Source organism: Arachis stenosperma, chromosome 6 (assembly GCF_014773155.1).
Source record: "Arachis stenosperma cultivar V10309 chromosome 6, arast.V10309.gnm1.PFL2, whole genome shotgun sequence".
Classification (NCBI taxonomy): Eukaryota; Viridiplantae; Streptophyta; class Magnoliopsida; order Fabales; family Fabaceae; genus Arachis; species Arachis stenosperma.
Window position 1 is genome coordinate 26,477,111 of NC_080382.1, and position 14,598 is coordinate 26,491,708.

Sequence of the window (14,598 nt, forward strand, 5' to 3'; positions counted from 1 at the left end):
TTGATTAACTGGAAGCTCTTGAGTTACCAACTATTCATGATTGATTGTTATGTCGGCTAATTAACTGGAATTCCACTAACTCTAGTCTTTCCTTAGGAGTTGGCTAGGACTTGGGAAATCTAACCAATTGGTTCACTTGACTTTCCCTTGCTTACGCAAAGGTTAACTAAGTGGGATTAACTTCCATTCTTATAGGAGTAACTAGGATAGGACTTCCGAATTTTCATATCTTGCCAAGAGTTTATTTTATAGTTAATTATTTATTTTATTTGTCATTTAATTTACTTGTTCCTCACTTTCAAAACCCCAATTTACAAAACCCATAACCAATAATAAAAACACATCTCCCTGCAATTCCTTGAGAAGACGACCCGAGGTTTAAATACTTCGGTTATCAATTTATTTAGGGGTTTGTTATTTGTGACAACCAAAACATTTGTAAGAAAGGTTGATTGCTTGGTTTAGTAACTATACTTACAACGAGAGTTTACTATAACTTCTAAACTGTCAATCTTCAGTTCTTCAAGAGTATATTTTTAACAGTAATTTTATTGCATTTTCTTCACATACACTACAAAATATAGAGACTATAAATATCTTAAATGGCATTAATCATTACAGTACATATTAGTAAAAAACACTACTCTCTGTGTTGCCATTTTTTTATTTCAGATACTACTCAATTGCTACACTTTATAACAACACACAAAGCAACTATAACAACATAAATGCACGATCCAATTGGTTTTTTTCATCTCTAAAGCAACAATCCTCTTCTTCAAACTATTGATTCTATTTTTCAGCTCATGTGTCCTGTGATGCTCTTCAACAATTTCTATATCCTTCTCTCCCAAGGTCCTTGTATCAGAGTTCTCGAGTCTCACAATGTGTTCATCAAACCAGAAAAATGAGCAATGCGGTTCTCTTACCTACACGGCGTACCACAGTTCAAAAATCATATAGTATTTCAGGTGAAGAATTGTGCACAACCAACAAATTTCTTTACTTACCTTATAGAATGGACACCCAAAGAAGACTTTGTCAGAGGTTTTTGTTAGTTTTTGACATGAACATGATTGCATAAACTCCATAAAAGCACTTCGAGGAGATGTCCCCATCTTTCTCATCTCTGGCATGCAATGCAAATGTTCCCGAACTTGTTACGGACAGTTTCTGTCTTCTTCCTCCTTCACTTCTCCTTGAACTCGAGCATACACCATCAGCGGCCATGAACAACTTTAGAGACCCCATTTTTGTTCACCTTTTTGTAGGACTAGGGCTATCGAACGGTGTTACTTTTGGTGTGAGGGACTATTTTGTCCCTTAACTATTTCGCACCTCCACATGACACACCGTAACGGCCACGTCAGCAGAATGGAGTTCACATCAGACATCTCCGTTAGGTCTTAAAAGCTCAATGTAACGGAGGGATCTAAATGTCCTGATTTTGAGAAGGTCAGGAACGTATATGTATTTTTCAATCTTCAAAGACTTAAATGTCTACAAGACAAAAGGTCAGAAACTTATTTGTCCTTTTCTCCTATTCTAATTTCTACCACCAAAAAACAAAGTTCCATTATGCTCAACGGATTCTGGATCACTTCACACCTCTCTATTATCTGTTCGCTGCCACCGCCTGAGCCTCTCCACTTCTAGCTGCCAGCTGCCAATTTAGAGTGCTTCTATTGGGTTTTCTCTCTGCCGACGTCTCATTGTCTCCGTCGCTGCTGCCGCTGCCTGATGCTCGTGTTTCTTCAATCTTTAACTGCTGCTCTGGTGCTGTGAGTCTGCGACGACGCCACTCAGCTTTGGTGCCAGCTCTCTTGCTTCCGCTCTTACCAGTCGCCACCGCTGCGTTCACCATTTTGCTTCTGCTGCTTTTTCGGTGCGAATTTGTGAGTACACTCTATTCTTCTGTGTGAATCTATGGGTTTGATCTGGTGAAGCTTTAAAAGATGTTGGTAGATTTGGTAGCTTGCAGTGTTTTATTGTTACTCTTACATATTCAGTTAGAAGAAGCTTTAATGTTGTTACCTTTAATGGAGCTGATTCTGTTATTTTTCTTTTGTTTCTGGACCTGTGAGCATCGTTATTGTTCCTTGTTCTTGCTTGCTATGCTCCCTTGGCCTTTGATCATAAATTTATATCTAAAAGGGAAAAAATCCGACTTTGTGATTTTTGTGCTAATTCATGTGATGTTCAGCTTGATTGGATTGTTAACATTGCTGAGAAATGCAAAAGGAAGAAGTGTGGAATTCCTGCAATACTTTGTGACTTGCCACCCTTTTTTTCCTAAAAGAAAAAAGTTATCTCTTAAATTTTTTGGACCACAAAATTGGTTTTAATTTGATTATGATTCAATTTGATATAATCCAATCCATGCATAGCCCTTTATTGATAATTGCATTGGTGTTCTTGCTGCCTCTGCTGTAAGTTGAATTTTGCAAATTGCTATTGTGTTTTGGTTGCTAATTTTTGTTGATGCTCAATTCCTATAAACCTCTACTTGCTCTAAACTATTTTTAGTTGAACTGTCGTTGTTCTTCTGCATCACTTTTTATTTGTTTTCTCTTCTTGTTAAATTCTTACTTTCCTTATAGGCTACTATTGTTGAACCTGAAATGAACTGGGAACTGTGGAAGATTATTTTGAAGAAGATTATTCAATTATTTGTCACCGCAGATTGCTCTCTTCCAACTAAAAATCTTTGCAAACTCACCCACAATTTCTCTGTCCCTCGCTCCTTTATTTCCCCAGTACCTTTTAAACAAAAGTTAATATCTTTTACCTTTATAACCGCATTCACTTCAGTTCAGAGAATCACAGATTTTTGCAGAAATTTGAACTTTGTTGAGCAGCTTAGTTCAATCAGATGCTACTGCCATAATGGTGGTGGGCATAAGGAATGGACTGAGGAAATTGAGTACTTGGATGAATCGGGTAGTATTCTTTACAAGGGTAAGGGTATAAGGTCCGTGGAGTGATAGAAAGAATTTATGCCAGTCTAGAATTTCTCAATAAAGAAAGAATTTATGCCGGTCTAGAATTTTTCAATAAAGAGGTTACTTCGTTGCAAGCATAGTCTAAACCAGCAATGAATTCTCCATCAAAGTTTAATTTTAGTTGCCACGAATGCAAACCCAATAAAAATAACCGAGAGTATTACTCCCGAGTCGTTCTCACTAGGAATTAGAATCGAGTGCTCAAGTATTGGTTATGAGGTTCAAGGGGGTTTGCGGATAAGAGGACAAGAATTTAAAAGACAATAAAATAAAACAAACAAATAAAGATAACAATAACTAAAGAAACATTCATGGCAAAGATTGAGAATCAAGGTTTTTATCCTAGTCATTAATCATAATACAACAATTACCAAGTGCTAATCATATTTCGTTATCTCTAATATCGGAAAAAAGTTAAATAGACCTAATTAATCTCAATCCATAAGTCATAATCAACTTACTAATTGAATTAGTAAGAAATTAGAGTCAATAAAAATAATATTAACTAACAACTCTAAATTTATGAAGCTATTTAATCCTGTTTATATATACTTTCTATGACAAATAGCTCCATAAATTTCTTTCTGCAAAAATGAAAATCGGAAAAGAGACATATCCTTCATTTTTTTCTTCAATTACGAGACATGATCATAACTTTCTAGGTAATATATAATATATATCTCATGTTGACTAATAAATTCCATGAATTTACACCATGAATTGTCACTTTACTATTCTTTGGCAAAGTACCAAGTTATTACCATAGCACAAATTCGTATCAATTAGATTTTAACAAGTCCTTATTACATTATTAAATGGCATCATTTAATGAGGAATTTTTTTCAATTTGCATGGCCACCACTGGGTCCATAGTTCTGTTGTTGAGGAAGTTAGAGTACCCTACAGAAGAGTGCTTAGGTTGTCTCCTCGGGTCCTTCAAATCAATGTAATAAAGCCTAAAAATTAAAGAAAGATGATATTATTAACATGTTATTTTGTGCGTGCATATTCTTGTAGAAGAGACTTCACGACATATGCGGATGTGTGTTTTGAGAGAATTTGGAGACAGACTGACAGAGTCAAACATTAGACAACAGTGAATGAAGGAAATGCTTTTGTAAAAGGTGGCTATGATATGGGATACTTACCACCTCAACATTGTTCTCCTTCTTCTATATTTAATTGCTCTAAGGAGCTTCTTCAAATGAACCATACTTAGCAACACATAATATGTTATTAGCTCATGCATCAGTTGCAAGATTGTATAGGAACAACTACCACGTAAATAACGTTTACTATTATTACTCTCTCTATTAGAAGTATAATTATTTATGTGTTTTTTTATTAACTTAAATTTAAAAAAAAATCATTTTATGACAATTATATTTATAACTATATGTCTATATTAGATATACACCATAATAATTACCCATGCATTTAAGTATTATATAATTAAAATTAATTAAAATTGATAGTGTATTACTTGTAATAAGAATTATTAAAGATAGAATAATTTTAGTAAAATTTTAAAATTAAAACCTATTTTAACCCAAAAAGTGCACGAGGTTAAAAATTTTTAACCCAAATTTGACAAGAATAAAAAATTTTGGGTCGTGTATATTACAAAGTCGAGTTAGACCTTAATTGTGAATCCGTATCATATCTGCTTTGATGATGACATTTATAAATGGTAGATACTCTTATGATAACATTTTCACATGAAAATAGCATTGTAGACTATTAGATGATTTGATATATTTGGCAAAATATGTTTGATTAAGCATCTAAAAGTTTACAATGACATTTTCATGTGAGCGTTGTCCTTTGTAAATTTGAGTAATTTATTGTAAAACAAGATATGATTCATGCAGGACAAGCAACATGGATTAATTGGGTTTAATCTCCTTACTTTTGGTTTTGTTCCTCTAACAAATACAAGTGAAGATATAACTGCTGCTCAGAGGACTGAGCCTTCTATCATGGGTGGTAAGTATGATATTAATTATAATATAATAATTTCTCTTTACAATATTATTCAATTGGGTTGTGTGTGTTTTTTATGGTTGTAGGTTTTTGAATCCCTTTATTTTTTGGGATTACCCTGACACCATGAAAAAGAATGTTGGTTCAAGGCTTCCAGTATTCACGAAAAGTGAATCAAATTTGGTGAAAGGCTCAATTGACTTCCTAGGAATAAATTTGCGTAAATGATCAAATTAGTCCTTAAAAAATTACTCATTCTTTAAATTGGTTTTCGAAAGATTTTTTTTAATCAAATTCGTCCTTTAAAAATTTTAAATTAATCATCTTAGTCTTTTTGTCACTTTGTTGATAGTGTCAAAATTTGTTAATGTAACACATTAAGTAACATCCTAACATACATCTAAGAGTCTTAATTGACTATTAACATGATTATTTTATGAAATTAGATCAAATCAAAACTTAATTGAAGAGAAAACTTGAAGCATTGGAATTTCCTAATTTGGAGTTGACTTGATCTAATTTCATAAATTAATCATGTTAATAGTCAATTAAGACTCCTAGGTGTATATTGGAGTGTCATTTTACACGTTATATTAGTAAATTTTGACACCATCAACAAACAAAGTGATGCAAGGACTAACATGACTAATTTAAAATCTTTAAAAGATGAATTTGACTAAAAAAATCTTTCGGAGACCAATTTATAGAATGAATAATTTTTTAGAGACTAATTTAACCATTTACTCATAATTTTTATGTTTCATTTTATGTTAAGGACAATCCTAGAAGTCTATGTATAAAAGATAGAGATTATGTAGCAGATATGACTGTGGAACTTATAGGAAGGTTTATACCATATTCTATTTACTTAAGTTATCATCTATTTATTTAATTGAGTAAAAAAAATCTAATTATATATGTTATTTTTGGATGTAGCTTATACCACAAACGAAACATCTGATGAGGTAATCGTAGCGTTGAAACTTAAATAAATTTTATTTTTTAATATTTTAATTTATGCATGGGTGATGTTTAACACTAACTTGTTGGTTGGTACGGTTTAGATTCCAATCATTCCATGGACTTTACAAGGGTTGCTTGACTCATTGAAGAGTATTTATGGAAAATTTCCAATTTACATTCAAGAAAATGGTTTGCTTCTGTTTATCTTGTCTCTCCAACACAATATAAATTTGATAACAAAATACATTGACTTCTTTTGAAATTCAACTGTTACTGTATACACAAAAAATTAGCTAAGAAATCAATTAGCATAAGATATGTATTGAAATACAAAATACACATTCAAAATGAATTACACATGTATGATTATGATTAAATTTCGATTGATTATTGTGTCAAGTAGATGACATCAACATCTAAAAAGCTTCCAATTCTTTTGTCAAACAAACCAATCATAGAATGAAAGGATATGATCATTATCTTTTGGAACAAACACGTAGAAATTCATCATTGGAAGACTGGCCGAGGATAAAATACTTAAAAGAATACATTGGAAGTATACTTGATATGCTAAGGTAGTACTTCCATTTTCATCTTTAGCACTTTTCTTTTTTTCTCCATAAAAATTTATTGAACCTTTGCTAATTCAATTTATAATTATATTTTTTTGTGATGTTGAAAGGAATGGACATGACATAAGAGGCTATTTTGTATGGCCGTTCATTGATGTGTTCGAATTATTAAGTGGATATGAATTCACTTATGGCCTTTATTACATTAATTTGAAGGACCCCACTTTGAGGAGACAACCTAAGCTCTCTTTTGTATGGTACTCCCTCAACAGAACTATGGATCCAATGGTGGCCATGCAAATTGAAAAGAATTCCTCATTACATGATGCCATTTAATAATGTAATAAGGACTTGTTAAAATCTAATTGATACGAATTTGTGCTATGGTAATAACTTGGCACTTTGCCAAAGAATAGTAAAGTGACATAATTCATGGTGTAAATTAATCCAATTTATTAGTCAACATGAGATGATATATTATATGTTACCTAGAAAGTTATGATCATGTCTCTTAATTGAAGAAAGAATGAAGGATATGTCTCTCATCCGATTTTCATTTTGCAGAAAGAAACTTATGAAGCTATTTGTCATAGAAAGTATATATAAGCATGACTAAATAGCTCCATGAATCTAGAGTGATGCCTAAATATGTTTGAAAAAGCTTAAAAGAAGTCTTTCTATTGTAGCAAAACTATTCCAGCAGTACAAACAAAGCTCTTCATCTACATTGCATGTGAAGCAGCACCATAACAAACAACATGTTCAGCATGTCTAGCAGAAGAGCTATTCATAGTTAGTTTAACACTTCCAAAAAATAGCTCCTCTAGTTAACACCAACAAAATCTGTATCCATGTAGTAAATTGCATTGAAGTCCTCAACTCTTTGGAGGACAAACATGTTAGGAACTTGGGTATTATGCGGTGTCCAAAGTCCTACATGGGGTAGTATGAAATGTTTGATGTTGTATTAAGAAGAGTGGTTCTTCCTCTTAACAACTAGCTTTTAAGACGTTATTTTCCACTTTCTCTACGTACTTAATACATGTCATCTTTTTCGTCCTGTCCTATGCAGTCATAATTCGCTTTTGTCCATTTAACTTCAAGCACCACTCATACAGTGGAACTAATTGAAAATTTGAAACGAAATAATCTAATATGCATGTCATGGGAAAAATTTTATTCCAAATTCTTTAATATTACCTACCTAACTGTTCATGGCACTGGCTTTCTAAACACACAGAAGCATTTGCACTACTCAGTAACCCTTTGACTTACAATTAAAAATGAAGTACCTGTTACTATCCGATGGCTACGAAGATTGCTTATACTCCCTGCCAGAAATGAGAGGTTTAGGTGGGGATAAAGACCTAATTTCAGGTGCTGAACTGGGAAAAAGTATGTTAAGCCTGTGCATCAGGATATCAGCCCTAGATGGAATTTCATTCAGAAGAAACTGCTGAACTATCGGTTTCTTAAACCACTCCATGACTGAATCTCCTGTGGCCCTAAGAACCACCTTACTGACCTCAAATGGAGACTCTACAGAGCTCAACATCTGCGCAATCACGATCTTTAAAGTGGGCCCTGTCACCAGCTTAATCCGTCTTGGTACAATACCGTAATAGAGCATGCGCTTCCTAAACCTGTGAAGAGTGTGCACTACTGCTATAAGAGCTGCTCCAACAGACAAGTTTCTAACATCAAGGGACCAGGCGATGTGCTGATCAAAAACTATAGCCTTTGGGAAAAGCTTGTTCTCATATGCAACCTTCCAAACACATCGAGCTCGGTTTGTCTGCCCCATTAGAACTAGGTAATTGAGAAGAACATTCACAAAGTACCTTGCTGCGCCTTCCTCCAATTCATAATCAATACTTTGAAAGAATTCCCTGACAAAAGATAACACCGGTTGTCCCCTCTGCTCTGGGCCACAGAAAAGTCCGCACATGAAAACATGCGCCTTATGCTTCGTAGCGCTAAGGATAGACATCAAGTGTCTCTCATTCTGCTCTTCCTGACACCTAACTAGATAAGCTAGAATGGACGTGTAGAGTATCAAGTCAACTTTTGCAGCTGAGTTTACATACGTTTCAAGAAGAGGCTTGGCTGATTCATATAATCCATTCTTCATGCACGACTCGAACAATTGCCTGATTATAAAATTATTGGTTCTAATCCCGGATGAGCCCATGAAACGCAGCCACCTCAAAGCAAGATCAACTGAGCCTTCCTTGATATAAACCATCAAAACATCACTAGCTGTGACATCCACTAAATATCCCATGGCCTTCATTTCAAGTAGGATTTTGGCAGCCACATCCACCAGCTTCTTATTAGCAAGTAGAGTCAAAAGAACAGTGTATGTGCTCAGAGGAGGCCTCAAACCAGCATTTGTCATTGAAGTGTACAGCCTCATTGCATGATCTATTTGTCCAGACGCAGCATGCATTTCCAATAGACAAGTATATGTAGATGGAGTCGGCAGAAAGCCCGCTTTTTCCATGTCTGAAAATGCAGACAGAGCAATGTCAAGCTTCCCTGATTTCGCATGGGATTCAATGATCAAAGTGTATAACCCAAAGTTAGGCCTGTACCCTCTTTTCTTCATCTCATCCCAAAGCTTAAGAGCAGTTTCTAACTTTCCAGACTTCACATAAGATTCAATTAGAGAAACAAATATAGTAGGTGGTGGCTTGTACCCATAACCTCGCATCTCTGTGTAAGCCTTCATTGCACTGTCTAATCTCCCAGCCTTCCCCATTGAATCAACAAGTGACAAAAAGATGCTTAGGCCTGGCCGGAAACCTCTTCCTTTCATTTCTTGGAAGAGTTTGAAAGCAGCATCCAGACGGCCTGACTTTGCCAAGTTTGGGATCATCAATTCGTAAGTTGAATTATTCAATGAACAACTGGCCTTTTCCATGCTCTCGTATATCTCAAATGCCTTATAAGGCAAACCTTTACCCAAAAACAAAGTAATAAGGGAATTGTATGTTTCGGTATCAATCTCACCACCGGCCTCCTGTATCTTCTTAAAGCAGCAAAATGAGACCTCCAACTTCTCAGCATTGGCCAAATATTGAATCACCCGATTACATGAAACAGACAAGGAAGCTCCAGTACTGGTAGAATCACCAACCATCTCATCAAACAATGATTGTATTCCATCAAAGTCCCTACGCTGGTTAAGAGAATCAAACAAGATAACATAACACTCATCACTAGATGAATACCAAGGTTGCCGCTTCGCCCACCTAAACAAACTCAAACATGCATCACTATCACTAGTGATCTTCAAGGATTGAACAATGTGAGTCATGTTAGGCACAAACTGGAGCTTGCCCAATTGTGTCTCCAACTCTGGCCCCCATTTCCACCTCTTCCCAACCTCAACTATTTTCGCCACAGCCGCAGCATTTACAAAGGGCTTCTTGACCTCACCCACCATCACATGATCATCAATCCCAGGCTCCACGGACCTTATACCCTTCCCCTTGTAAAGGATACTACCCGATTCATCCAAGTACTCAATTTCCTCAGTCCATTCCTTATGCCCACCACCATTATGGCAGTAGCATCTGATTGAACTAAGCTGCTCAACAAAGTTCAAATCTCTGCAGAAACCTGCGATTCTCCGAACTGAAGTGAATGCGGTTATAGAGGTAAAAGATATTAACTTTTGCTTAAAAGGTACCGGGGAAATAAAGGAGCGAGGGACAGAGAAATTGTGGGTGAGTTTGCAAAGATTTGTAGTGGAAGAGAGCAATCTGCGGTGACGAATCATTGAATAATCTTCTTCAAAAAAATCTTCAACAGGTTCCCCAGTTCATTTCAGGTCCAACAATAGTAGCCTGTAAGGAAAGTAAGAATTTAACTGGAAGAGAAAACAAATAAAAAGTGATGCAGAAGAACAACGACAGTGCAACTAAAAATAGTTTAGAGCAAGTACAGGTTAATAGGAATTGAGCATCAACAAAAATTAGCAGCCAAAACACTAACGATTTGCAAAATTCAACTTATAGCAGAGGCAGCAAGAACACCAATGCAATGATCAATAAAGGGCTATGCATGGATTGGATTATATAAAATTGAATCATAAGCAAATTAAAACCAATTTTGTGGTCCAAGAAATTTAAGAGAGAACTTTTTTCTTTTAGGAAAAAAAGGGTAGCAAGTCACAAAGTATTGCAAAATCATATTGTTATGAACCCTTTCATTTATAAAATATATACATCAGAATTACTCTACTCAGATTTTGTTTCTGTTTTCGTAACTAGAACATTGGAATAAGCCAACAGAAGAATCTAAATGAAGTTAGAAGCCCCAGTCCATGAAATCACACCAGACTCGCAAACATAATATTGAGTAAAATTAACAATTCATTATCTAAGGAAGTTCCAAAATGATTTTCAGATTCCAAAATCCCACACTTTTTCCCTTTGCATTTCTCAGCAATGTTAACCATCCAATCAAGCTGAACATCACATGAATTAGCACAAAAATCACAAAGCCGCATTTCCCCCCTATAGACATAAAGTTATGATCAAAAGCAAAGCGAGCATAGCAAGCAAGAACAAGAAACAATAACACTGCTCATAGGTCAAGAAACAAAAGAAAAACAACAGAACCAGCTCCATTGAAGGTAACAGCATTAAAGCTTCTTCTAACTGAATATGCAAGAACACAGATTCACACAGAAGAACAGAGTATACTCACAAATTCGCACAGAAAAAGCAGCAGAAGCAGAACGGCAAACGCAGCGGTGGCGACTGGCAAGAGCGGAAGCAGGAGAGCTGAAACCGAAGCCGAGTGGCGTCGTCGCAGACTCAGCACCAGAGCAGCAGTTGAAGATTGAAGAAACACAAGCTTCAGGCGGCGGCGGCGGCGGCGGTGACAGCGACGGAGACAATGAGACGCGTAAGAAAAAATAGTTTATTCTCTAATTTTAAAAAAATATTGAAACAATTACCTGTATATAAAACACAAAATCAAATTTCATAATTGTTAGAGGAATGCTTTTTCCGGATGAGAACATACGCCAAACATATATTGGAATAAAAACTATAATTAAAAGAGTTAAAATCAACCAAGTATGGATACTATATGGACAAAACATATGACATGACACTATTTTTTCTTGGATATAATTCATATAAAGACATGATATACACGGTCGAATCAGTTGAATCTGTAAACCAATGAACCAATAACTAAAGTAGTTCGATGATCAGTTCGGTTTCTAGAATTTTGGTTTAGGGTGCAATATGTTGCTAACAATAAATAATTAGTTGTAGGTTTATGAATAGATCGACACACAATTTGTAACAAAGAAGCTTTTTGCATCATTATGTGTCTTTTGTTTTGGATGGATTCCTAGGCAATTTATAACAAGGTCTTTGGCATCACACATTTATCTTAAAGCAGTTCTGCATTTCTTAGAAGTAGAGTTTAGGTTTTTTGATAATTTTAACGTCGAAGGTTTTGTCAAAAGTATCCACGTACGTTTAGAATTATTAACAAAAATAACCATGACTGTGTCGTGATTAGACAAATGTAGCCTGTAATTTAACCAAGGTTCTGAAAACCGAACCGATCATCGAACCGCTCTAGTTACTGGTTCACTGGTTCATAGGTTCAACCGTTTTGACCGTGGTTGAACCGAAAAAACCGTTTTATAATAAAATAATAAATAAAATATCGATAAACATGTTAAAACATAATTATATTCTAACATAAACTTTAAAATATCATCCAAATTAAAAATACTACATAAACTATAATGTTATGATCTCATTCAAATACAAACTCAAAAGTCAAATAACAAAAACAACTAGCCAAACATAAAATGCCAACATCCAATTGATCCAAGTTTGTCATTCAATGTTATTAGTCATTTGGAATTTTCATGAGATCAGCTTGACTTATTCCATTGGACAACTTTTAGTAAGGTATAAATCCAAGTCAATATATGGAAATGCAAACCAAAAACTGAATGTTTGCAAAACATTTCATTGATCAAATGCTGAAATGCGGTGAGATCAAATAACAACCAGCAAGCATCGCAAAGCAAAAGTGCAAAACAATCATATTCATCTTGGAACCACACAACACAACCCTACCCTAATCAATTAATCAATCAATGCTTCAAAAATTAATCATGCTTCAAGCAATCAACAAGGTTTAGAACCAACAATTAATCAATGTTTCAACAATTATTATTACAAAAAATCCGAATAGAAAATTCAGCAATCCAATAACAAAAAATAAAGACAATCTCAATCTCAAGAATCACAATAACACCAATAATTTAGCAAATTAACAATTTGATAAGAACAAAGCAACCCAATAATCTCAATTTCAACTTTCAAGAATCACAACAATTTAACGAACCAACAAGTACAAAATCCAAATAGAAAATCCAGCAACCCAATAACAAAAAACAAAGACAATTTCAATCTCAAGAATGAAGAATCACAATAACAGCAACAATTTAGCAAATTAACAATGTGAGAAGTGCAAAACAACCCAATAATCTCAATGGCAAGAATCACAACAACTATTTAACGAATTAACAAGTACAAAATCACAGGTTCACAAGAACCCACAGCAAATCACTCCAACCCAATAATCTCATAAGTCAAAATTATTCGATAATAATTCAACCTAGTAACAAGTTACAACAACAAAATTCACAACTTAACTAACAAGAATTATTCATAATTATTCAACAATCATTCAACAAAGTTCCCAGTTCAGTTCACAGTTCACGGAAAAATCAAAATTCTAAATCATAAACATAGCTCACAGTTCACGGTTCACAATTCACAGAACTTCACAGTAACAACAAATTATTCAATTATAGTTAAAAAAATTACCTAGAAGCTAAAAACCTTGAACAGAGCATGCAAGAGGAAGACACCACGACAAGTTTCACCTTCGAATGGGCTTCGAACGGCCTTCGAACAGGCAGTGACTGCAGTGGAACAGAGCTGGCGCCGACGGACAGTGACTGCGCGACTGAGGCTTACACGTTCGCCCGGTGGCTGCGCGATGGAGAGGAAGGAAGGTTGCGACGGCTGCTGCGCGATGAAGGGGAAGTGAGGAAGCAGGCGGTGGCTCTTCGAAGCTGGACGTTCCGACGACGGCGATAGCAGGCGGTGGCTGGACGGAAGTAAGGGAGGACCAGGAGCTGTGGATTGAGTGTGAGAGACAGAGAGAGGCTAGCGCGTTCTGGTTCTGGAGGTTAGAGCTGTGGAGACTGGACTAATGGAGTAGACGAGTAGTGGAGGAGTTAGGTTCATTGATTCAGAATCAATGAAACGGCGTCGTTTGCTTCCCAATTCAAAAAACCGGCCGAATCACGGTTCGGTTTGAGCGACCGGTTCCCAGCCGGTTCAACGATTCAATTGCGATTTTTAAAATTTACGGTTTTTGCATTTAACCGATTCGTTTTTTGTAACGGTGCACGGTTTAATTGGTTCGACCAACCAATTTTCAGAACCTTGATTTTAACCACAATAACACACAAGTAGAAATTTACTCAGAAAAAGTAATACATTGAATAGGACAGTGTTATCCATAGTTATTAAAATCGGACCGAACCGATCAATTCGATCAAAAAACTAATAAACCAAACTTAATATTAGTCCGATCCAATATTTGGACCATACAAAAAATCAAACCAAAACAAATCGGTCAAACTCGAGATAAATTGGTGAGAACCAGTCAAATTTGACCGATTTAACCGAACCACTTAAAATCTAAAATTTCAAGAAATGCATGACATGGGGGATCAAACCCCTGTATTCAGGAAAAAGAGTTCTTTTCTTGCCGATAAGCTACTAATACAATGCTTCTTAATATTATATATTCAAATTATAATATATATATATATATATATATATATATATATATATATATAAAATCAAATAGTTTACTTCTATTTATTTTATTTTAATTTTAATTATAAATTTACTCATTTTTAAATTAATTATATTTTTATTTAACAATAAAAATAAATTCACTTTTTTTTTCTTTTTATAATTATATAATATTTATTAATATTATTTTTTAATAAA

The 14,598-nt window shown here is 34.9% G+C and overlaps 1 protein-coding gene and 1 pseudogene across 2 annotated transcripts; one reads left to right on the plus strand and one right to left on the minus strand.

Moving 5' to 3' along the window:
- The first annotated feature begins 2,621 nt into the window (after positions 1 to 2,621).
- LOC130933923 (beta-glucosidase 11-like) lies at positions 2,622 to 6,856 on the plus strand (annotated as a pseudogene).
- A 192-nt stretch (positions 6,857 to 7,048) lies between these two features.
- On the minus strand, positions 7,049 to 13,768 carry LOC130935464 (pentatricopeptide repeat-containing protein At1g79490, mitochondrial-like). Of its 2 annotated transcripts, none has more exons than XM_057865221.1 (3): positions 13,396 to 13,768; positions 11,237 to 11,386; positions 7,049 to 10,371 (listed from the first exon to the last, which is right to left on the minus strand). In XM_057865221.1, the coding sequence occupies exon 3, from the start codon at positions 10,302 to 10,304 to the stop codon at positions 7,830 to 7,832; it is 2,475 nt and encodes an 824-aa protein (XP_057721204.1). In that variant the 5' UTR covers positions 10,305 to 10,371; positions 11,237 to 11,386; positions 13,396 to 13,768; the 3' UTR covers positions 7,049 to 7,829. The 2 variants fall into 2 exon arrangements, with proteins under 2 accessions (XP_057721204.1, XP_057721203.1); XM_057865220.1 differs by having other exon boundaries at positions 11,237 to 11,489.
- Positions 13,769 to 14,598: the final 830 nt, after the last annotated feature.

Excerpts from the sequence above, each read along its gene's own strand:
- LOC130935464 (XM_057865221.1), bottom strand. The coding sequence starts at position 10,304 with ATGATTCGTCACCGCAGATTGCTCTCTTCCACTACAAATCTTTGCAAA.